At 47.0% G+C, this 24,357-nt stretch overlaps 1 protein-coding gene across 1 annotated transcript; it reads right to left on the reverse strand.

Annotated features, from left to right (window-relative positions):
- Window positions 1–548: 548 nt before the first annotated feature.
- Window positions 549–3,478, reverse strand: MOGAT2 (monoacylglycerol O-acyltransferase 2). Its single transcript, XM_017885212.1, has 3 exons — window positions 3,021–3,478; window positions 825–1,003; window positions 549–622 (listed from the first exon to the last, which is right to left on the reverse strand). Exons 1-3 carry the CDS (start codon window positions 3,109–3,111, stop codon window positions 557–559), a joined length of 336 nt encoding a protein of 111 aa, XP_017740701.1. The 5' UTR covers window positions 3,112–3,478; the 3' UTR covers window positions 549–556.
- Between the last annotated feature and the right edge of the window lie 20,879 nt (window positions 3,479–24,357).

A 24,357-nucleotide genomic window follows, 5' to 3' on the forward strand; every position in this document is an offset into this window, starting at 1 on the left:
TGGCCAATAAACCATCACTGTCTGGCTGCATAGATCAAGGCTTTAGATTGCCTGGGATTCCGTTGAAGGGGCCGAAAGATCTGCTCACTCAAATCCAGGGATCTGCTCTGCTCTGGACACACCTTCAAGTCCAGGGCCAAGTGTCCACAATGACCACGAGGTGACAGGAGTCGGAGAGTCAGATATTTGAAGGCATGCAGAGGAGGAGGAATCAGATTACTTACTAGATACATGGGGAGACTGAGCCTCAGAACAGGATAAAGCTTTGCCCAAAGATGCACCACATGCCAGTTAGGGGCAGGGTAGGATCTGAGAACAATTCAGGGCTCTCTCACCTGTCCCTTTGCCCACAGTCAGTGTACACACTTGGAAATCTGTAAAAGAACTTGTGTGACATTGGTGACATTTCCTCTTTCTCTGGGTGTCAGCCTCCTCTTCTGGTGAATGCTAAGTGTGAGGTTAGATGGTCCTTAGAAACTGTAAGTTTATTACCTTCACTCCCAAGCCTGGGCTGCTCATGGGTCTGTGCCTTTAAGATACATAGGCATGCCTTACATCATATACCCCGCAGAACTCCTTCAAACGCTGGACACTCATCAGTCCCTGTATTGGCCTCGCATCCCTGCAGATGCGAAACCATGATTGGAGAGAAGCTGGACTCTTCTCCAGGTCACATAGTAGCAGAAGCCCTAGCTCCTACCTCCCAGCCCAGTAGCCTCCTCAATGCATGCAGGGCCATATTTTCCCATGAAGATGTGGGCACTCTGGCCCTGACCATACCCCAGCCAACTCCCTCCCCCACCCCAATCAGCCTCAATACTCACTGAGATGGGGAAATAATCCTTCATGTACTTCCATATGGTCCAGCACCTGATGGCCTGGATGCGCCGGCCCCCCTGCCGTGGCTTGTCTCGGTCCAGGTACCACCAGGCCGCATACAGGACAGTGAGGAGCCAGAATCTTGTAAACAGGAGGGCTATGAAGCCCACAATGCAGATCTCGGCTGGGGAGAGAAGAAGGAGCTGTCAGGGACAGGATCTGAGAGGAAGGCAGGTGAGATTGCTCAGACTGAGCTCTGTCCATAGGCCCGGCACTAGCAGCACTGTCCTGTCCAATCCTCGGCCCCAGGAGGAAGACAGCAGCTTCCTGAGCCTTCAAGGAGGACAGGAAGGACTCAAGAGGGACTGCGGCCAGCCCAGTGTCACTGGGAGCACGCGTTGAGCCTAGGTAGGCCTAACACCAAAGCTCACTTTCCCCCACTGCACCAGGCCACCTAATTCACTCCATCCCCTGCCTGTCTCCCTTCTCCCCAGGAGAGTTGTCTGTACTTACCAAGTACTCAATCAATGGGGACAACTGGTTGGATAAACTGTTTTGGTTTCCATCTTTTGGGATCTCAGAGCAAAGGGAGACCCTTTCCTGCTCTCTTTCTGTTCATCCTCTGCCCCATTTTCCCAGAGATAAATCCAGGTAGGTCCCTCTCCTTATTCAAGCCCTTCCTGACTTCCCCATAACTTCGGGCACAGTCCAAGCAGCTCAACCTGGCCTCCAGGAGCCCCAGAGCTGGCCCTGTCCCTCCTGCTCCCGCCTCATGTCTGTGGCCACTCTGAACTACGCAGTGTTTCCAAACCCTGCTGAACTCCAGTGACCAGTGACGTTTGTTGTTGAAAGAAGGAGGGACGGAGGAAGAGGCCAGCCCTGGCCGCCCCAGAATCAGGGGTGCATCAGGGCTAAGACCAGGCCTCATGTGGAATTCCCCTCTGACTGATGGTTTCTCAGCCCTTACTGGAGGCAAATCCTTGATTGTTTAGCTCATCTGTGCAAAGTGGGTATACAGGGATGTCTAAAATGTCTAAAAACCCTTGGAACAGAGACACAGCTCAACCAGAAGGGATGCTAGAGCAGGGTTCTGGAGGCCCTGCTTTGCCAAGAGGGAGTTTTTTAGCTACAGAATTGCGGGGGAGTTTCTGAGGAAGTACGTGTGGGTGTATGTGTGTGTGTGTGTGAGAGAGAGAGGGAGAGAGAAAGAGAGAGACATGGCTACTGACCAATGTGTTCAGAGTGTGTCAACATTTCAACAGCCAGGAGAGTGGCATCTGTGTGCAGAACCCCAGCCCTGGAGGCAGCAGTTCCTACCCCGTCTGGTGCCAGCAGATGAAAGGAAAAATCCCACAGGCTCCCGGTCATTCTCCCTTCCCAAGCCACAGATCCAGGCCCTCCTCGAAAATGTTACCTTCGGCAGAGGTGTTGTTTGGGCAAGGGTGATCTCTCTGGCCACAAATCAGTGGTGGGGTGGGTAAGGGGCCATGCTTATGCCCTCTAGTGTGAGCCCAGCCCAAGGTCCAGGCCAGGTCTGTGCTGAGCAGAGGTCAGCACATTTCTTCATTTCCTTCACAATAGCCCTGTAAAGCCAGCATTGTTGTCCCCAATCTGCAGATGGTGAAGTCGAGGCTTGGAGAGGCCAGGCATGGGCTGGCTAAAGTCATGCAACTGGTCAGTTGCCCAGCTGAGTCTGACTCCGGGTTTCCTGGTACCCAGCATGCCCACTCCACAGTCCACTCTCAGCCTGCACTTTCTCCCCGCCCTCCTGTTCTTTCCCTGTTTCGCTCACTTACCCTACTACCAGCCCGTTTCCTCCTCCCAGAGAGCACAGAAGGAAATCCCTCCTCTCAGCAGGCTGCAGAGCCCAGAACTCTCCCATCACCACGCAGAGGCTTTCCTACACCACCTGGCAGCCTGCAGATTGGTCTCCATCCAAGTGCCAAAGGAGAACCCACAGTGCAATCCAGGAAGAGTAAGTAACCTGCCCAGAGCCGCAGATGGTGACTTCTACCCCACTCCACCACCAAGAAGCCTCTGGGCAGGCCCAGGAGTTCTCTCTGGGCAGGGGCTCTGAGCGCAACAAAGCCCCCTTTAGGATAAGTGTCTTCCCACCATCAATGTGCTGTGTGCACCTGGTGTGGCTGCTCTGCCCCACCTGAGTGCGGTGGTCTCCCATCCCACAGTGCAGCCCAACTTACCCAGAGCCAAGAAGGAGAAGACAAACTGTAGGACAGCAAGTGTCTGCAGCCTGCGCTCCCACGGCACAAACAAGGGCGCGAACTCTACCATGCCGGAGGGTCAGCCTGACTCCCACAGCTTCTGTGAGCTCTGCTGTGGTCTGAGGCACCCACAGGTTTTTGTTCCTGCCCCGGGCTGTAGAAGCTGGCAGGGAGAGTGCCACACCCAGCCCAGCCCAGCCCCAAGGCCTCCTTGCCCCTGCTGAGGCAGGAACTTCTATCCTACAAGAAACCTTTGAATCTACCTGCTGGAGTCTGGCTAAGGAAGGAGGAAGAGAAGGGGTTGTATAGCCTTTATCAGCCTTCTCAGGCAACACCTTATCTGCATGTCTACCTTTCCCTGATCACTTAAATCTTGTCTTTCCTATAACTAGACAGGTGAAGCCCCAAGCATATGCAATCTCGCCCCCTTCCCACCTATTCAAAGACTTGGCCCCAAGGTCAATGGATAAGACCACCTTGTCCTATCCATTGTTCCCCCTCCACACATATGCTGTACTAACTCCCACCTAAAAATCCCCACCCACACTGTGTCCTCCACCTCCTGCCCCCTTTTTCTGCTCACTCACACAGCAAACTCTTGGAAGAGCTGTCTTTCATGCCTTCCCGTCCTCACCTCCCATCTGTGGTACCACAAATAGTGGTCCACACTTCAGGTATCACCCTTCCACAAAACTGCCCTTGGCAAGTTCCCTAGTAACCTCCACGTTGTTAAATCCAGTAATCAATTCTCACATCTCATCCTGACCTATTGGCAGCATTAGATACGGTTGATCATTCCCGTTTCTTTGAGACCGCTTGGCCTTTGGACACTACGCTCTCCCAGTTTTCCTCCTAGCTCTCTGGCTGCTCCTTCTAGGTCTCCTTTGTGCCTCTCGTCTTTTACCAGGCCAGCTGTTAGAGTCCCCCTCCTCCACTCCATCCTCGGGACTTCTCTTTTCTCTCCAGTTCCTGCTCTGTGAGATCTCATCCAGGCTCACACCTGGCATTCTATTTACACAGCAAACACTTACAAATCTGCCTCTGCAGCTCTGCTCCCTGGGGCTCTAAACTTGAATCTCTAGGTGGTTCCTTGACATCTTCACTCAATGCCTGATAGGCACCTCCCTCCACTGTAGCATGTCTAAAGCTGAACTTGATTCCCTCCCCCACTTCCCTCCTGCCCCGCTGACTCCTCCTCTGCTCTTTCCTATCTCAGTAAAGGGTAACGCCCATTTACCCAGTTGCTCAGGCCAAAACCTGAGTCACACTAGATCCCTTCTGTTCTTCTCTATCCACCTCTATCAGTCACCATGTCCTATCAGTTCTTCTAAATCCCTCCCTCTACATGTGAACTTCAAATTGACGTATATCATACATACGGAAAAATGCACAAATCCTAAGTGGACAGAGGAATGCCTTTTCACAAAGTGAAAGTTATCACCGCTCTGATCCACAAACAGAACTTACCTAGCACCCCTTCTGGCCTTGCCAGTCACTGCTCTCCTCCCTGTAGCTCAGCACCATCCTCATCTCTGTTCTTGAACTTTATGAAAAGTGAATCATTTAAAAAGTGTGCTCTTTTGAGACATCATGTGTGTCTGTATTGCCTTTGTTTTCATTGCTGTTTAGCATTCCATTGTGTGAATATGCCACAGTGTCCATTTGGCTGCTGACAGGCATTTGGGCTGTCACCTGTTTCTGGCTATTGTGAAATATTGCTGCTATGAACATTCCTGTACATGTCTTTCAGTATACATCTATACACATTTCTGTTGGGTATGTGCCTGCAAATAGAATTGATGGGTCTCATGGAGTTTTCCAAAGTGATTGTACAAATCTACACTCTCACAAGCCTTATATAAGAATTCTGAGTTCTGAATTGTGGTGGGTGTGTCGTGGTCCTTCATTGTAGTTATAGCATTTTCCTAACAACTAATAAATATGAGCACATTTTAATACGCTTACTGCCCATTGGATGTCATTTTCTATGACCTTGTTCTAGTGTTTTGTTGATTTCAGTCTCTTGAACTGAACAGCTGCTGTCTACCTCCACAGCCAGCCTCTTTTACAGGCTGGCTGTGTCTTCCTTATTGGCCTCTCCATTTACTTTCTATCCTCGTTCTCCTCTCCACAATTTCAATACAGCAGGAGAACCCGCTGGGATTATGAATACGTGAATGTTCAAGTTTGGGAGTGGAGCCAAACTGTCTTCCAAAATAATAAAATAATACATCAGTGTACAGTCTCCCCAGGAATCGAGAGCTCCCCACCCCTACGGATCCGCTCTGACCTTGGTGTGGTCAGACTGTCTTCCAAAATAATACATCAGTGTACAGTCTCCCCAGGAATCGAGAGTCCCCCACCCCCATAGATCCGCGCTGACCCTTGGCGTGGTCAGACTTCTTCTTTTCTAGCTAGGGTATGAAACGAGACCAAGTTTTACTCTTGATTTGCATTTCCTTATCATTAATTTTTATTTTTTTTTGAAACTGAGTCTTGCTCTATCGCCCAGGCTGGAGTACACTGGCACGATCTCACTCACTGAAACCTCTGCCTCCCGGGTTCACGCCATTCTCCTTCCCCCCGCTCCCGGGTAGCTGGGCCTACAGGTGCCCGCCACCACGCCCAGCTAATTTTTGTATTTTTAGTAGAGATAGGGTTTCACCATATTGGTCAAGCCGGTCTCAAACTCCTGACCTTAGGTGATCTGCCCGCCTTGGCCTCCCCCAAAGTGCTGGTATTACAGGCGTGAGCCACCATGCCTGGCCTACACTAATGTTGAACATCTCTTTTTTTATGGGCATTTCCTCTTCTGTGAAAAGCTTGGTCTTCATTTTTGCCCATTTCTCGGGAGTGTAGCTTGTGCTTTTCATAATCATTTGTACTTCTTTATGTACTCAGGATATTAACCCTTTGGGGTGGCATATATACTGTAAATCTCTTCTCCCAGTTTCCAGCTGGTCTTTTTTTTTGAGACAGCGTCTCACTCTGTTGCTAGGCTGGAGAGAAGTGGCGCGATCCCGGCTCACTGCAGCCCCCAGCTCCCAGGTTCAAGTGATTCTCCTGTCTCAGCCTCTCAAGTAGCTGGCCTTACAGGTACCCGCCACTATGCCCAGCTAATTTTTGAATTTTTAGTAGAGATGGAGTTTCACCCTGTTGCCCAGGCTGGTTTCCAACTCCTGACCTCAAGTGATTCGCCCTTCTTGGCCTCCCAAAGTGCTGGGATTATAGGCATGAGCCACTGTGCCCAGCCCTAGCTTGTCTTTTAAGATGTCCTTTGATGAACAAACATTTTAAATTTCAATATAGTCATATTTTCCAGTCTTTTATAAAATACACATTGTTTGGTCGGATTTAGGAAATCTTATCTTACTTATACATTTCATTAAAAATTTTGAAGTTTTAGGTCAGCCCAGTGGCTCACGCCTGTAATCCCAGCACTTTGGGAGGCCGAGGCAGGTGGATCACGAGGTCAGGATATCGAGACCATCCTGGCTAACACGGTGAAACCCCGTCTCTACTAAAAATAAAAAAACTAGCCAGGCGTGGTGGCAGGCGCCTGTAGTCCCAGCTACTGGGGAGGCTGAGGCAGGAGAATGGCATGAACCGGGAGGCAGAGCTTGCGGTGAGCCGAGATCGCGCTACTGCACTCCAGCCTGGGCGACAGAGCGAGACTCTGTCTCAAAAAAAAAAAATTCGAAGTTTTGTTTTTTATATGTAAATCCTAATTCATCTGGATGTTTAGATAGCATGAGTTAGGTTCCAATCTTAGCTTTTGACATGTGGTTAAGCATTTGTTTTCAATCTCTGTTGAACACTCCCTCCATTCCCCACGATATGTTTTGCCACCCTAGTCATGTGAGACAGTTCTATGGATGCGTGCTCTGTATCTGGGCTTTTATTCTCTCCTGTTAGTCCTCTTATCTATCTCTGCCAGCACCACACTGTTTTTAAGAGCCCTCAGCTAAATTAGAGTTCCAGTACCGGAGCAGCTAGCAACACTGCCCGAGCAGGGTGGAATTTTACAGTATGTTTTCCACAGGACACTCCTTTTCCCTGGGGGACAGCCTAATGCCTAGTTGTCCAACCCACAACCAGGGAGTCCCTCACACAGGAAGCTTGTTTATAGTGGCAGATGCTCTGGATTCAGAAAAGGTTGTGTAAAAAAAGTTAAAAAGGAAAGGAAAATATATTGGCAGATGCCCTAGTGGTTCTTATCAGATCTGTGTCCAATTTGTGTCTGCCTGACCATTACTTGGACTCTGGGAGCCATTGAGGTAGTCTCTGGTTCTTCAGATACAGGGTGCAAATTTAATACACCCCACAGTAAAAAATATGTTCACTAACTTATTACTTATGAATCCTGGACAGGGAGGGTGCCGTGAGTCAGGAAGGCAGTGCTCCATCCTCGGGTCATGAATGCAAAGTCAGGCAGAGAGAGAGAGAAAGAGAGAAACCCCACAACTAACGGTAGATATAAGGGAATGGGGTGTGAGTCACTTAAAGTTTGCAGGCAAATACCTGAATTGTCCCTTTAAAGGAATCAGTGGCAAAGCAGAAAGCCCACCGGGCTGGACTGGAGAGATGCCTCTAAGTTCCTAACTCTGGGCCCCTGTTTGAGACATTTGGGTGTGCTGGTCTATTTCTAAGACTAGACAGCAACCTTTTCTGTGTGTTCCTGTTATAACTGACCCTGTGATGCCTGGGCATTTGACCTCGTGTTTGGTGACAAGTACTGTTTAAATAGTGGAGACATTGAAGGCTACTGGAGAAATGTGGGCCAGGCATGGAGCAAGGCATTTGATGAACATCACTGAACACACAAAAGATGTGGAGGCACCACTGTGACCTGAAACCCCATTCACAGGCATCCACTCCACTGTGTGGGGTCGAGCCAAGTAAATAGAGCAACCCTTCATCTTGGGCAGAGTAGGAACGTTGTTGTAAACCCGGTAAGGTTACACAATGCCTGTTATCTGTTGTGCCATTGCTTCTAGATTGGCTTTCCCCAGGCTAGAATTTTGTTGAGGTATACAGCTGTGCGGCGGTGTACCTTTGAGCAGAGAGCAAGGAGTATACCAAGATGAGGGGCTAAGCAGGTAGTCAGTACAGAAAGAAAAGCAAAAATACCCAGTATCCATTTGTGTTTTAGCAGAGCCAGTCCATGGGCATCACTGGAGTGCAGGTTTAGTGCAAGGAGCGAAGCCATCTGTGGCACAGGGGCAAAGCTATCTCCAGCATCAAGGTCTTGGGTTCAGGCGTGTCATCTGAGGCAATATCACCTTCAGTGGTGAATTATAGGACAAAGGTAATGTCATCTGAGATGTGGGACAGGTGTGTCCTTTTCATGGGACCTACTAGAGTTAACGTGGGCCTGAGCACTGGTCATAATTGGTTAAAACAGTGGTCTGCTGAAGGTTTTGGTCCTCTGGTTGTAACCAATGAAAGCAGCCAAGGCAGTAGTAATAAGACCAGGCATCAACAGGACGGTGTGCGGCTGCAGCTGACAAGGTTTGTTTTGGGTGGAAGTTTGGGTTCAAATGGGTCCCCTATCAGAGGAGCAGCTGCCTGGTCTAGGGGACAATCTATGATGATGAGTCCCAGGAGAATATGCATCTTTAATCTGGCCCCTAACCCTTGAGGGATGGGGGCGAGATTGAAATTCATAAAAAATAGGTTAAGACCTGGGGTAAACTCAAGATCTTATTTATTGTATTGGAATTTGAAAAGAAGTTGTTTGAGGACATCATTAAAGCAACCATTGGGACCTATCAGGGACATGAAGGTTATATCGGATGCCTCCTCTGGAAGCTCAGCATAGTGTATTCTAAGGAGTGAAATGTGTGCCTTCATAACTATTAGTAATGTCTCTAACTCTGAAAGAAACAAGCAGTGAACTAGCAAGGCCTTGCAACATGGAGTTACGTGATTTTGATTTATAATTTGGATGTCTGTGAAATAAGAGATTCCCAGGGTTTTTTTTTTTTTTTTTCTTTTACCTTTATGGGAACAATTTTTAGGTAATGGCCCAATAATTAATAATGAATGTGAAGATGAGACCATTTGTTGGCCAGGACAGCCAGTGCTAGGATGACTTGCTGAAGTTTGACCAAGTGTGTTTTTTCTTGGGTCCTGTCCTTCATCATCCTGGCTAAGGGATGGAAAGTAACAGCTCTCCACTAAGCTGCATCACGTGTGATGGCTAATGATGCCGCCGTTCGCACAGTCCATGAACTCCCATTCCTGTTCATTCAGTTAACACCAAAGGGCTTCCCAGGTAGCCAAGTGGTCTGGAGAGGGGTGACCTCCTCCAGCACCCTGGCATCTGGCAAGGGACCAAGAGAATGAGGAGGCCACCCCCTCCTGCAGGTGGAATATCCCAGAGGGCCCAGGGTTCGCTCCATCCTGTCTTAGGGAGGCCTTGGTAGCCAAGCTGAGCTTGTGGGGAGATGTTCCCATAACTCAAAGCATAATGGGCAACTGGGTAGGGCGGGTCACAGGCTCAGGGTCTGTGACGGCCTCTATCTCCAAGACTGCTCATAGGTAGCCAGTCATTTGCTGTTTTAATGGTGTATAGCCTGAGGCCAAGAGGGACAATATCTTGCATCAGAAGCCCTGAAGCAACTAATGACCATCGTAAGTGAATCAGAGACTCCAGGAGGCATAACAGGAGCTTGCCAAAGGTTTACAGTGAAGGAGTTTTCTGAGGTCACACACAGGAGTGCCTGTTGATTTTAATTTAGCAGTAAATGTGTCAATAAGAAATGCGTTTGCCACCAGAGCCCAAAAGTATTAAGAAATATTGGGCTTAAATGTCTTAAATGTGTGTATCAAATGCATTTCCTTGGAGTGGGACGTTCTCAATACAATGTCATATCTGTGCCCCTGGAGAAGGCGGTTGTCATTAAGATCTTGTCTGCAAAGATTGTGCGTGGTGACAAAGCTGTGTAGCTCCCCCATGGGTACCCTGGAAAGGTGTATTGTGTCTCCTCAGCAGTGCAGGCAAACTGCAGCTGAGAGGCTGTTGGAATAGGCACTAAACAGACAAGGTTAGCCAAATATATAAGAGCAAAGTATTTACCACTTGTTGATTGAATAGAATCAGCAACTTAAATAATATTAAGGAGGCCGTGATGGATGGGACCAGGGTGTTAAGACTGTAGTCATCCATCATAAAGTGCCCTTATGTTTTAGGTGTCACATATGCCTTAGGAGAGGCAACCTATGGGTGTCACTGGAGTGGAGGTTTAGTGTAAGTGTCCAGGCTACATTGATATACATTACATATATAATATATATACACATGTAATACATATATGTTCCATGAATACATATAAATTCTCCTCTATACATTATACATACATGATTGCATTATATATACATTATATAGTCATCTTAAATTTCAAAAACATTTTTCTTGGGATATTGGAATTCACTGAATGCAACTCATTTTGAGGAAACACATATATGAATAAAAATGAAAGATTAAGAAAGAATGAATTAAATTCCTAGGTTATAAAATCTAGAAAAAGAACAACAAAGAAACTCAAAAGGAAGCCCAAGGAAGAAAGTAATAAATACAAAAGCAGAAATTAATGATAGAGATGAGAAAACAAAGATATAATTAACAGATTACATTAAAAATGAAATACACAAACTACTAGCTAATGTTATCACAAAGAGACAAATCACACATACAAAAAATGAAAAAGAATGAATGAAATGTTGAAACAAAAGAAATTTCTAAAAACCGTTAGAAACTAGAACTACTTTGTAAACTTCTATACAAACAAGTTGTAAACTAAACTGAACCAATTAAGATAGACTACTTAAACAGGTTCATTAGCACAGCAGACTCAGAGAAAGTAATCAAGGAATTATTCCACAAAAAAGCACCCCAGGCACAGCCGGTTTCACGGTGAATCTTAGCAAATCTGGAAAGATTAGATAGCCCCAGTGCTCCGTGAATCAATTCAAAGGTCTTAAATTCAGGAACAATTTCTAATTTCTTTCTTATGTAGCAAGTATAACATTGATATTTAGACTCAATTTTAAAAAGCAGAGCAAAAAAAAAGAGTACACATTTATCAAATATTTATGAGTATTGATGAAAAATATTTAAATAAAATGTTTAGAAATCTTATATTAGAAACTATTAGAAGATGGAATCCAACATCATGTTACCATACACCATGAACAGGTAGGATTAAGGAAGCCATTAATATAATACAAAGGATTAGTCAATTTAAGGAGAAAATCTTATTAGTATCTCCATAGATGCTGGAGAAGCTGTTGACAAAACTCAACACAGAGGGAAATTAATGGGTGTTTCTCAATATAATAAAATATACATACCTTGTTCCTAAAGCTAGATTTTTTTTTTTTTGAGATGGAGTCTCGCTCTGTTGCCAGGCTGGAGTGCAGTGACGTGATCTCGGCTCACTGCAACCTCTGCCTCCTGGGTTCAAGGAATTCTCCTGCCTCAGCCTCCCGAGTAGCTGGGATTACAGGCATATGCCACCACACCTGGCTAATTTTTATATTTTTAGTGGAGACACGGTTTCACCATGTTGACCAGGTGTGTCTCAAACTCCTGCTAAAGTTAGAATTTGAATGGGGAAATACTAGGGGTGTTTCTGCTAAGTACAGGAAGAAACAAAGAGACCCTCTACTATTCAATGTCGTGCTGGAGATATTAGGCAAAGCAGTCAGAGAAATCAATAAGAAACAAGAATTTTGGGGGAAAGGAGTAAATTTATCCCTTGCAGATGATATGATTGCATACCTGGAAAGCCCTAGAGAATGAATGGTAAAATTAACCCAGATAATGGAAAATTCAGTGAAGTAGCAGGATATAAAATTAACACACAAAAATTAATAGCCTCAGTATACACAAGCAATGTCTAGTTAGAGAATATAATGAAGGAGAAAACTCTATTTATATAGCAACAAAGAAGATGAACTACTTAGGAATAAACATAATAAGAAATATGCAAAACCTATGTAAGAAGAACTTTAAAACACTCCTGGAAGATGCTCAAGTAGAAGTGAAATAAACGAAAAGACATCACTTGTTCCTGTTTAGGATGTCTCAACTCATAAAAATATAAGTTCCTTCTTACTTAATTTGTAAATTTAATGCCATCCCAGTAAGAACACCAATAAACTTTTCCTTTAAGACAGAGTCTCACTCTGTCACCCAGGCTGGAGTGCAGTGGTACGATCTTGGCTCACTGCAACCTCTGCCTCCCGGGTTCCAGCAATTCTCCTGCCTCAGTCTCCTGAGTAGCTGGGACTACAGGGGTGCGCAGCACCACACCCAGCTAATTTTTATATTTTTTAGCAGAGTCTGGGTTTCACCATATTGGCCAGGCTGGTCTCGAACTCCTGACCTTGTGATCTGCCCGCTTCAGCCTCCCAAAGTGATGGGATTACAGGCCTGAGCCACCGTGTCCGGCCACCAATAAACTTTTTAATGGAACTAAACAATTGGTACTGAGCATTATACGGAAAAATAGGTATGAAGGATTAGCCAGGAAAACATTAAAGACAGCATCTTCCATATGAGGCTCAGTATCAACTTGTCTAGTTCCACAAAAAAAAAGTTTATTGGTGTTTTTGTTGGGGTTGCATTAAATGTATAAATTAAATAAAGAGGAACTGACTTTTGTATATATTGATCTTGTGTCCTGGGACCTTGCCATTTTTACTTCTGTTGGGAATAGGCCCCCCAAATCTGGCCATAAACTGGCCTCAAAACTGGCCATAAACAAAATCTCTGCAGCACTGTAACATGTTCATGATGGCTATGACAAAGGTTGTGGATTTACCACAATGAGAGCAAGGAACACCTGGCCCACCCAGGGTTCCGCTTAAAGGCATTCTTAAACCACAAACAATAGCATGAGCGATCTGTGACTTAAGGACATGCTCCTGCTACAGATATCTAGCCAGACCCATCCCTTCATTTGGCCCATCCCCTTGTTTCCCTAAGGAATACTGTTAGTTAATCTATAATCTATAGAAACAATGCTTATCACTGGCTTGCTGTTAATAAATACGTGGGTAGATCTCTGTTCCAGGCTCTCAGCTCTGAAGGCTGTGAGACCTCTGATTTCCCACTCTACACCTCTATGTTTCTATGTGTGTGTCTTCAATTTCTCTAGCGCCGCTGGGTTAGGGTCTCCCCCACTGAGCCGGTCTCGCAACTTCTTAGTTCCAGGAGACTTTTGTAGATTCGTAGGGTTTTTTCTTTTTTTTTTTTTTTTCACACATAGACACCGTGATGTCACCGTGTGAGTAAAGACAGTTTGTTCATTTCTTCTTTTTTTTTTTTTTTTTTTTTTTTTTTTGAAGCGACAGATCTTGTCTGTCGCCAGCGCCGCTGGCCGAGTGGCAGGTGCCGGATCTCAGCGTCACTGCAAGCTCCGCGCTTCCCAGGTTTTACGCATTCTCGTCTGGCTCAGCCTCCCCCGAGTAGGCTGGCGACTAACAGGCGCCCGCCCGCCACGCCGCTAGTTTTTTTGTATTTTCCTTAGCTAGAGGACGCAGGGTTTCCAGTGTTCACCGCCAGGACTGGTCCTCGATCTTTCCTGACCTTGTGATCCCGCCCCATCTGCGGCCTCCCAAAGTGCTGGGATTACAGGCTTGAGCCACCGCGCCCAGCCAGACAGTTTTATTTCTACCTTCCCAATCTGTATAGCTTTTATTTCTTTTTATATGTTTTATTGCACTAGATGGTAAGAGATGACATCCTTGCCTGGTTCCCAAGCTTATGGGGAAAGGATCCAGTTTCTCACCATTAAGCATGATGTTAACTACAGATTATTTGTGGACCTCCTGGCAAGACCTTCTGGTCTGGCATATAGTAGAGAATGTATTGAATGAATGCATGGATGCATGAATGAATGAATGGATGAATGGATGAATGAGAGTATCTGGAACATAAAGCGGCGGGGGAGTGGGAGAAGACAAGCATGGAACTAAAAACTAGGAATTAAATTAGGCCCAGTTTTTATTTTTTATTTATTTATTTTTAATTTAAAAGTAAACTTTAATGTCGAAAATGCAAACTTGGGGAGGGTAGAAAGATCATACAGAAGTCCTTTCCTGTGAAGGGGAAGATTGGGAGATATTAAGGGATATAGTCCTGGGTGACCAGGAAGACAAGCAGGAGTCCACACCTGAACATGTTGGGTTCAGGGGAACCTGGAGGGTTGCACAGCGGCCGGGCAGAGGCGCTCCTCACTAGGCCCAGTTTTTAAAGGTCTTGAATGTCTCAGAGCTCTCAGCCAACAGGCTGAATCATCTAACAAGAAATAACCAAATGAACCTGAGACCAAAGCCAAGTACTGCTGATGGGTGCCATACAGAGGACCCCATTAGCCACTGGGTGCCCACCTCTGCTGGCAAGGCCTGGCCTGCCCTGGTGGCCTCTTGCCCTTAGCAAAGAATGAAGAGGACCTTTTCTTTTTGACAGTTTGGCCCTAAGGGTCCAGGATTTCTGTATGTGCTACTGGCTTTAGGCCGGGCACAGAAGAATGACAGGTCCCTGTTCTGCTTCTCATTCCCTAGGTGACCTTGAGGAAGCACAGACCCTCTCCGGGCTGGTTTCCACATCCATAGACTAGGGATGGGAGAGAATTAAAGGGGAAAGAACTAACATTAAGGGCCTACTGTGAGTTGTTCTTTATATTAATACTTCTTAAAGAGCTAGCATTTTTGACTGTCTACTGTTAAGTAGGCAACCTATGTGTATTATTTCATTTAATTCTCAAAGCAGCCTTCTCAGGTGGGTGCTGTTGGAATCACTAGCTGGCACGTATACAAACTGACATGTCATGTACCTCTCACAACAACCCTCCAACATAGGTGTTAGTCCCGCCAGGCTCTGGGAAGTGAAGCCGCGTATCTAAGGTCTCGCAGTTAATAGGCGGCCGAATTTAGGTTCTGTTTGGGCCTTTTTACCCCAGCGCTTGCTTTCCCCTTCGTCATACTCTCCCTCCACGATTATGACTGTTCTCCTTTGTTGCCCAGCCCATGAAATCCTCAGGCTCCGGGACCCCATGTCCTCAATGTGAGAGACAGAGCCTCGCGCAGCGCAGGTGGGAGAGACGTTTGGAGGAAGGATCCAGCAGTAGGAGGGGAATGAGAGGGAGGAGAGGAGGAAGTGTTGAGGCAGGCAAGCGCCCGCGGTGAGGAACTGCTCTCTCTGGTGGTCATTCTGAGAAGCTGCGGACAAGGTGGACTTGGTGCCCAGCGTGGGGCGGGCTTGGGCTCAGGAGAAGTCTGGCAAGGGCCCGAGCTATGAGGGGATCACCCACCGATGTGGTTAAAGGCTCTAGTTCTGCTGCCTTTGGCTGGAGGAGAGTTAAGTCTGTCCCTATCCAGGACTTGACAGGATGGAGAATTCTGAGCTTTGCTCGGACTCCATCAGCTGTTGAGCTCCTGTCCCTGGTCAGGCATGCTTTGGAGTGTGTCCAATGAGGAGTTATTGTCTCATTTGACGGAGGAGGAAACAAACTCAGAGGTATTAAATCGCTCCAGCTCACCACAGTAACGACCCCTTTTTTTGTCTGCTTTTTGTTTGTTTGTTTGTTCTAATAAGACTGTTTTGAACCCACCTAGTTCCTGGCCCTCTTCTCTCTTTATTTGCCCTCTCTCCCCTGGTGATCTTGCTCATGACGTGGTTTTAAAACCCATCTGCGCACAATACCTCCCAAGTTTAGATCTCCACCCCTCACCCTCCTCTGGGCTCCAGACTGTCAACTGGGTATCTTCACTTGGGTAGCTCCGAGGCACCTCAAATCCAACATGTTCAGGGGCGGACTCTTGCTTCTCTTCCTGGTCACCCAGGACTATATCCCTTAATCTCTCCCAATCTTCCCCTTCACAGGAAATGACATCATCCTCCAGCCAGTTACTCAAGGCAGAAACCCAGGAAACATTCTAGATTCCTCCCTTACCTATACCTTCATCTTCAAACCATGAACAGGTCCTGTTGCTTCTAGTTCCAAAATATATCTTGAAGCATCCACTTCTTCCCATCCGTTTTCCTTCTCCAAGTCATCCTCACCTGCAGGGACTATTGCAATAGCCTTCATGCTAATGTTTCTACCTCTCTTTTTTTTTTTTTTTTTTTTTTTTGAGACAGGGTCTTGCTCTGTCACCCAGGCTGGAGTACAGTGGCTCCATCTCGGCTCACTTGAACCTCCAGGTTCAAGCGATTCTCTTGCCTCAGCCTCCTGAGTAGCTGGGACTACAGGTGTGGGCCATCATACATGACTAATTATTTGTCTTTTTGGTAGAGACGGGTTTTCACCATGTTGGCTAACCTGGTCTCAAGCTCTTGACCTCAAATGATCCTTCTGTCTCAGCCTCCCAAAGTGCTGGGATTACAGGCCTGAGCCACGGCACCCTACCTCCTACCTCTCTTATTGATTTATTCATTCAACAAATCATTGATGAGCACATGTTGCTTACCAGGAACTGTCCTGGACAGTGTGGAAACAGCAGATGCAAGATTGCCCTCTGGCCTCTCCCAGTCTATTCTCCAAACAATGGGCTCGTTACTATTCTCTGTGAGTGTGTGTGTGTTTTTTTTTTTTTTTTTTTTTTTTTTTGAGATGGAGTCTCACTCTGTCGCCCCGGTCTCTGCTTAACACCTATATGATGACTTTCAATTCTTCACTGTGGCCCAAAGTGCCTGGGTGATCTGGTATTTCCAGCAGCTTCTCCCTCCAAGCCTCTCCTCTTCTCCATCCATGTTCACTGGGCTTTAACCTCATCCCTCTGATTCCTCAAGTAGGCCACATTCCTTGCCAGCCACCTGAGGGCCTTTGCTCATGCTGTTCCTTTGGCCTGAAGCTTCCTTTCCTCTCATTCTATGTGCTGCCAACTCCTCCTTCAGGTCTTGGTTTTTTGTTTTGTTTTGAGACGGGGTCTCACTCTATCACTCAGCTAGAATGCAATGGCACGATCTCGGCTCACTGCAACCTCTGCCTCCCGGGTTCAAGCAATTCTCCTGCCTCAGCTTTCTGAGTAGCTGGGACTACAGGTGCATGCCACCACACCCAGCTAAATTTTGTTGTTGTTGTTGTATTTTTAGTAAAGACGGGGTTTCACCATGTTGGCCAGGCTGGTCTTGAACTCTTGACTGCTGGTGATCCACCCACCTCGGCCTCCCAAAGTTCTGGGATTACAGGCATGGGCCACCCCACCCAGCCCAGGTCTTGTTTTAAATGACACCTTCTCTGAGCACCCTATTTCCTCTCTTTGCATCCTATTTCCTCCACAGCCCTTATCTATTAAGGTAGATGGTAAACTCCTTTAGGGCAGGAAACAGGATTATGTAATTCACCAATCTGTCCTCACACCTCAGGTGTGCTTGTTGAATAAAGGAACTCAGAACTAAGTCTGTCTCTTCCCACTATAACCCTTCTGAGAGCTGAAGCTGAGGTTTCTTTTCTTCTGGCTGAACACCCATGCAGTAGCCTGGCCTATGCAGCACTGCTCAAGCTGTGTTCTGTGAAACGTTGTTATCTCGTAAAGGTTCCACGGTGAATGAAATTTAGAGCTTCACAGTATCCAGCATGGGATTAGACTCTGAGAAGTCCTGCTGTAAGGAGCCCATTTAGCTCGGTTCAACCCAGACATTCCCAGCGTTGTTTTTCTAGCTACTGAGATACAATTTAATGGGAAACTAGACAATCCCAAAGCTCAGGAGCTGTGGCCATTCTGTCCAGGAATTGCTAGAGAGTCAGCCTTGAGGCCGGGCATGGTGGCTCACACCTGTAATCCTAGCACTGTGGGAGGCCGAGGCAGTGAATTACGAGGTCAGGAGTTCAACACCAGCTTGGCCAATATGGTGAAACCCTGTCTCTAGTAAAAAAATACAAAAATTAGCCGGGCGTGGTGGCGTGAGCCTATAATCTCAGCTACTTGGGAGGCTGAGGCAGGAGAATCATTTGAACCTAGGAGGGGGGAGGTTGCAGTGAGCCGAGATCGCACCACTGCACTCCAGCTTAGGCGACAGAGTGAGACTCCATCTCAAAAAGAAGAGAGAGAGTAAGCCTGGAGTGGCAGTGAAGCCTGAGCCTTGGGTTAGACAGGGTCCTGGATTGAATGTGGCTCTCTATGCCCTGGTGATGATGACTGTGCTGGTGCCTGTGGTCAGCTGAATAAAGCCCCCAAAGATGTTCGTGTTTGAATCCCCAGAACCTGGGAATGATACTTTGTATGGCAGGAGAGATTTTGCAGCTGTGGCTATATGAAAGAGTTTGAAATCATCATGGATTAGCCTGCAGGAGCTGGATGTGCCCAGGGTAATCACACCATCCTTATAAGAGGGATGCAGAGGGTCAGGGTCACAGGAGAAGGTCCTCACCAATCTGATGTATGATGAACATGGAAGAAGGGGCCTCAGCCAAGGAATATGGCAGCCCCTAGAGACTAAAAGAGGCAAGACAACAGAGGCTCCTCTCAGAGCCTCCAGAAGGAACCAGGCTTGCTGATACCTTGACCCTAACAGCCCTGTGAAACTGTTTCAGACTTCCGACCTCCAGACCTTCAGAGAATCAATGTGAATTGTTTCAGGCCACTTGGTTTGTGACTATTTGTTGTGCCTGCTGTGGGAAGTGAAGACAGCACCTCACAGGGGCTCATGATGTCTTGGTTCTAAAGTTTGTCTTTTCTTTCACTGTCTTCAACAGCCATGACCAATCATCTGTGCTCCTCTCTCTGTGCCTAACATTGTCATCTCCCATATGCACCACCGGCCCACCTTCTGAGAAAGAATTCAAACTTCACTTCCAGGCCAGGCTGGTCTTGAACTCCTGACCTGAAACCACACTTCCTTCATAAGGCTTGCTGTGCCGGGCACGGTGGCTCAAGCCTGTAATCCCAGCACTTTGGGAGGCCGAGACGGGCGGATCACGAGGTCAGGAGATCGAGACCATCCTGGCTAACATGGTGAAACTCTGTCTCTACTAAAAAATACAAAAAACTAGCCGGGCGTGGTGGCGGCGCCTGTAGTCCCAGCTACTCGGGAGGCTGAGGCAGGAGAATGGCGTATACCCGGGAGGCGGAGCTTGCAGTGAGCTGAGATCCGGTCACTGGACTCCAGCCTGGGAGACAGCGAGACTCCGCCTCAAAAAAAATAAATAAGTAAAAATAAAAAAATAAGGCTTGCTGTGACCCCACCACACCCACCAGGTAAAAGTAGAAACCCACAGTACTCAAAGTGGGGGACCCTTCCCACCCCATATTCAAGCCTTATTCCCCACCAGACTGAATATCCAGGGAGGTTTGTGGATGATGTAAATGGAAGGTGTAGAAGGTGAAGGCCCAGGCTGGAAAGGGTTCTGCCCTCTGGGCCTCCAGTGAATTAGGCCTGTGCTCTGTCTGACCCGGAGAGTGTCCTCATCTGTGCCCTCACCTTGGGTCCACCTTGTGAAGCCAACACACCACTTCGCCTCCTGGACCATTTCCCCTGGATGTCTCACAAGCCCTTCAGGCCTACCACACCCCAAACTGACATTAGCATATACCAAACACGTGCCCCTCCTCATTCCCTGGTTCCTGTGGGCACCCCCGCCTGCCCCTACCCCAACCCAGGACTCTGACATCATCCAAGCCTCTTCCTTCTCCTTCACCTCACACTCTCTGTTCTTTACAAAGTCCCATTATTTCCGCCTCAGACACATCTCTCAAATCCATCTTCTTTTCTGTGTCTCCACTATCTGTGCTGCAGGCCAGACCACCATCACCTCTCACTGGACCCTGCTCCGGCCACCTCCCTGATCTTTCTGCCTCTGGGCTCGCTCCATGCAGCCCCTTCTCCACACAGCAGCAGCCAGAGGCAGTTTCTGGAGCCCAGAGCTGAATGCGTTGTTCTCCTTGCTCAGGCAGAGAAGAGGACAGATGGGGCTTCGGTCTCCTGTGTGTAGCCAGAGGGACTGCCTTCTCCGTCACCATCTCCAGTAGTTCCTGACAGCACAGCTGCTGATGGCAAATGCCCCCAGCCCCAGCCATGCCCCAGCCCCCTGCATTGAGAGACCCAGCTCCACCCAGAGGGCAGCTGCAGCCTCCTTCATCCACAGCCGCTGCTGTGACTCAGAGGGACCTTGTCCTGGAAGGCCAGTGGAGCCTTACTGAGGCCTTCACAGGCCCAATGTCCACCCTGATCATGACATGTATAATAACACAGCTCTTGCATTAAATACTATTTATTGCAGCAGCAGTTTTTTTTAAGTTTGTTATAATTTTGAATTTTGTGAAGAGTAAATTATTCATTTTGTTTTTTAACTTGAATTTATTTATTATACCTAAGTAAGAACTGATCTGGGCTATGCTTGACTAGTTGGTATAATACCACATCTGTAGACATTTAATTAAACATGTATTAATTTTAATGTTGTTGTTTTCTGCTCACATGTTAGCATCAATATTTTTTTAATGAGGGCTTGAATATTTGTGTAAGTTCTTGAAAAATGCATGAGCCCAAAGCCATGAAGCTATTAAAGGTCCCTGGGTCTCTGCAAAGAGGCCAGGCCTCCCACAGAACTTAGGGCTGAGTCACACCAGGGCTGGGTGGCTGGAATGGGAGTGTGGCAGGCTCCTCACATCCATGGGTATCCAGGCCACACCTGCTGTGTCACAGAGGGCCTGGGGATGAGAAAAAGAGGGAAAGAGGTTTGAGCTTGGGGATGCCTCTCCAGTGGGATCCAGGATAGCCTGAGCACCCAAACCCCCTCTGGTATACTTCTGCTGTCCTCTCCTGCTAGCCCTGACACCACCCCCTTTCCCTGCCCTAGTGATGCTGGCTCAGACCCAGCTTTCTTGAAGCTTGGCTTCTCCAAGAATTTATGGCTCTGAGCTAAGTGGAGAGAGATCAGAGCCACTGGCTCTCTCATATCTCAGTCTTATTTTCAATATTCCATTTCCCCAGCACTCCAACATCACAGGGCTTTGGGAAATGAATGGAGGCTATGGGGTCGGAAAAGCCTGGATTCATATGCTGGTTCAATATGAATGAGTTCCATGATTTGGGATAAGTCCCTTCCCCTGTCTGAGCCCTGATTTCCTCATCTGCAAAATGAAATACCAACTCATAGGTGATAGGATCAAATATGAAACCACTAGCACCACGCTTGGTAGTCTGTGTAGGCACTTGATAAAGAGGAGTTTCCTCCCTCATCATTTTTGGCCCACAGTCTCATCAGACACATCTGATGAGATGTGTCCCTGCTTCCTTTCCTTTTTCAAGAGTCCTTGCCACCAGGGTACCTGGGATGCCTATGTGAGGTACCCTATGCCAGGGTACCTATGTGAGAAAGGGCTGGGAGGTCTGTTTGCTTTATAGCTGCTGCGTGCCGGGCACAGTGCTGGATGCCTTAAGCAGGTGGTATTATCACTCTTCACCTGCCTGAAGAATGTGTTGCTCTATTCCCAATAGGCTCCGCTCCCTCACTCCTACCCCCAGTACCTCCAGTGTGCCACCACTCTGCAGAGGTGCAGAAGGCAGAATGTGGATCCTCTTGGCCAAGTTCCAAGCCACAGTCCCACAAATACATCAAAATCAAAATTGATTCTAACTAAAAACTACTTCCCCTGACCATTGCATTTGACCCTACTATTTTACTATTTAAGTCCAGGGGGAAGGCATATTTTTTTAAAAAGAAAAAATATATAATCACTTAATTTCAGCACTCATCATGAAATATTTCGAGTCAGCAAATCAGTGTAATGGATTGCAGCTAATGCATTTTCCTTCCAGAAAGTGGATGGATAGTATCCAGTTTCCATCCAAACTGCAGTCACCCTGCAAATGATGGAGGCACAGACTTGGCTCACTCTTCTCTCCACCAAAACTTACTGTGGTGTTCTCACATCCACATCTCCAGAAATCCCAGGGTTGAATATACTGCTCAACAAGCAGGGACTAGGGGCTCTAAAGTGCCTCCCAGTCACCACCCTCATGATCATTATCATCACCCCCACCACCATCAGCAGCATCCCCACCATCCATCTGTCATCTCTGAGCACCTCCTGTGCATCAAGCAGGACCCAGCCCCATAACGTTGCTATGAGGTTTGTATTGTTATCTCTATTTTTCAGAGAAGATGACCAAGGCTCAGAGAGAATAAATCATTTCTCCAGAGTTACCGAGTTGGTGAGAAACAGGGCTAAGACTCACCACATGGTCACTCTGACTCTAAAACCCAGGTTTTTCCTACTGTAAGATAATTTCTGGCCAGGCACAGTAGCTCACGTCTGTAATCCCAGCACTTTGGGAGGCTAAGGCAGGTGGATCACAAGGTCAGGAGTTCTCAGACTGACCAACATGGTGAAACCCTGTCTCTACTAAAAATACAAAAATTAGCCAGGCATGGTGGCATGCACCTGTAATCCCAGCTACTCAGGAGGCTGAGGCAGGAGAATAGCTTGAACCTGGGAGACAGAGGTTGCAGTGAACTGAGATTGCATCACTGCACTCCATCCTGGGCAACAGAGAGAGACTCTGTCTCAAAAAAAAAAAAAAAAAAGATAATTTCTCTTCTGTTTTTCCTTTTATCATCATGATCTACTTTTTCCTTTGCTCGTCAGCCCTTGTCAGTTTCTCCTGTCCAATGCTGCCTAATTTCTGGCATGCCCTCAAGATTAAGTCTTCTGTTTTCACGTACATGTTTTCAACTATGATCTGTGTGATGTGCTTGTGGCTCCCCCATAGCACTGCTTACTACAATCTGTTTAAATTTGCATCTACTACTCCCCTCCCATTCCCTCCAGATGTATAGTCTTTGATGGCCAATACTGTCTATTGGTCACTGTATCCCTGATGTCCAGGGCTTGGCTCATGATTTACTCAAAAGTTTATGGGATGAATCGGTGAACAAATGCATGGATAGGTGGATGAAAAGATAGATGCATTGACAGAAAAGTGGAGGAGTGAATAAGACATTAATTGATGGTTAGGGATCACTCTAAAATCTACATTCCTAACCCTCTTCATTTCCCTCCATCCCTATATCTCCAAATGTCCATCAGAAGCTTCCACTTGGCTCCTTTGCTGTCATCTGAAACTAAACCTGTACAAACATGAACCCCACCCTAGCTGATTCCTGCTTACCTCTTTTCTGCCAATGGTACAGTAATATTATTCCTCCCAGTGCCCTTCTGCATGTATTCTTTGATTCATTCATTCAGTCAACGTTTTTAGTTTGTTTTTCTTTTTCTTTTCTTTTTTTGCTATCTGCTATGTGCCAAACACAGTTCTGGGCAATAAAAAACAAGTAAGTAAGACAGGCAAGATCCTGGGGGATTTCCCCCAAAGGATTTTGCAGTCAACAATGGGGTGGAAAGTGGGATATCGAACAATAAGCAAGGAAAAAATTAACAAGATAATTATAGAGCATAATGAGTGATACATTAAGGAAAGAGGGTGATGAAAGAGAACAGATCTCATACCAGATAAGAAGGCTAAGCAGGGCTCGTTTGAAAACTGATATGAAGCAAGACCTGAAGGAGAGAATACGCCAGTCAAGTAAAGAGCTGAAAGAAGAGCATTCCAGGCAGAAGAACCAGCAAGTTCAAAGGTCCCTGGGCTGGTAAGAGCCTGATGTGTTTCAGGACCAGAAAGGCAGCTGTGTGACTGGAGGGCAGTGAACAGTGGGAGACTACAGGGGAGGAGGTTTTTCATAGACCTGTGCAAGGTTATGCAGGGCCTTGAAGGCCCTGGGAAGGAGTACAGATTTTATTCTAGGAGCAGTGGGAAGCTACTGAAGAGTCTTAAAATGGGAATGACATGATCCTTCTGGCAAGTAGGTAACAAGCTACTCCCCAAAAGCCCCAGGTGCAGATGATTCATAGGTGAGTTATGTGAAGGCAGTAGCAAAGAGATAACTCCAATTCCATTTGCGCTGTTACAGAGCACAGAGAAGGTAAGCATCCACATGCTTTTTATGAAGTCATCATGGCTAGGCATGGTGGCTCACGCCTGTAATTGCAACACTTTGGGAAGGCAAGGTGGGGGGATCCCTTGAGGCAAAGAGTTTGAGACCAGCCTGGGGAACATGATGAGTCCCTGTCTCTACAAAAAGTCAAAAAAAAAAATGCTGGGTGTGGTGGCGCATGCCAGTAGTCCCAGCTACTTGGGAGGCTGAGGTGGGAGGATGGCTTGAGTCCAGGAGGTCAAGACTGCAGTGAGCCATGATTGTGCCACTGCACTCCAAGTTGGGTGACAAAGCGAGACCTTGTCTCTAATAAATGAATAAATAAGTCATTGTGATACTGTTGGCCATTCTAACAAGGTACAGCA

Source organism: Rhinopithecus bieti, unplaced genomic scaffold (genome assembly GCF_001698545.2).
Source record: "Rhinopithecus bieti isolate Rb0 unplaced genomic scaffold, ASM169854v2 scaffold_14549, whole genome shotgun sequence".
Taxonomy (NCBI): Eukaryota; Metazoa; Chordata; class Mammalia; order Primates; family Cercopithecidae; genus Rhinopithecus; species Rhinopithecus bieti.

Coding starts and splice junctions, on each gene's coding strand:
- MOGAT2 (XM_017885212.1), bottom strand. CDS start 3,111: ATGGTAGAGTTCGCGCCCTTGTTTGTGCCGTGGGAGCGCAGGCTGCAG. Junction 1,004..3,020: donor CTTCTCCTTCTTGGCTCTGG/GTAAGTTGGGCT, acceptor TTCTCTCCCCAG/CCGAGATCTGCATTGTGGGC. Junction 623..824: donor AGGATTATTTCCCCATCTCA/GTGAGTATTGAG, acceptor TCGCATCTGCAG/GGATGCGAGGCCAATACAGG.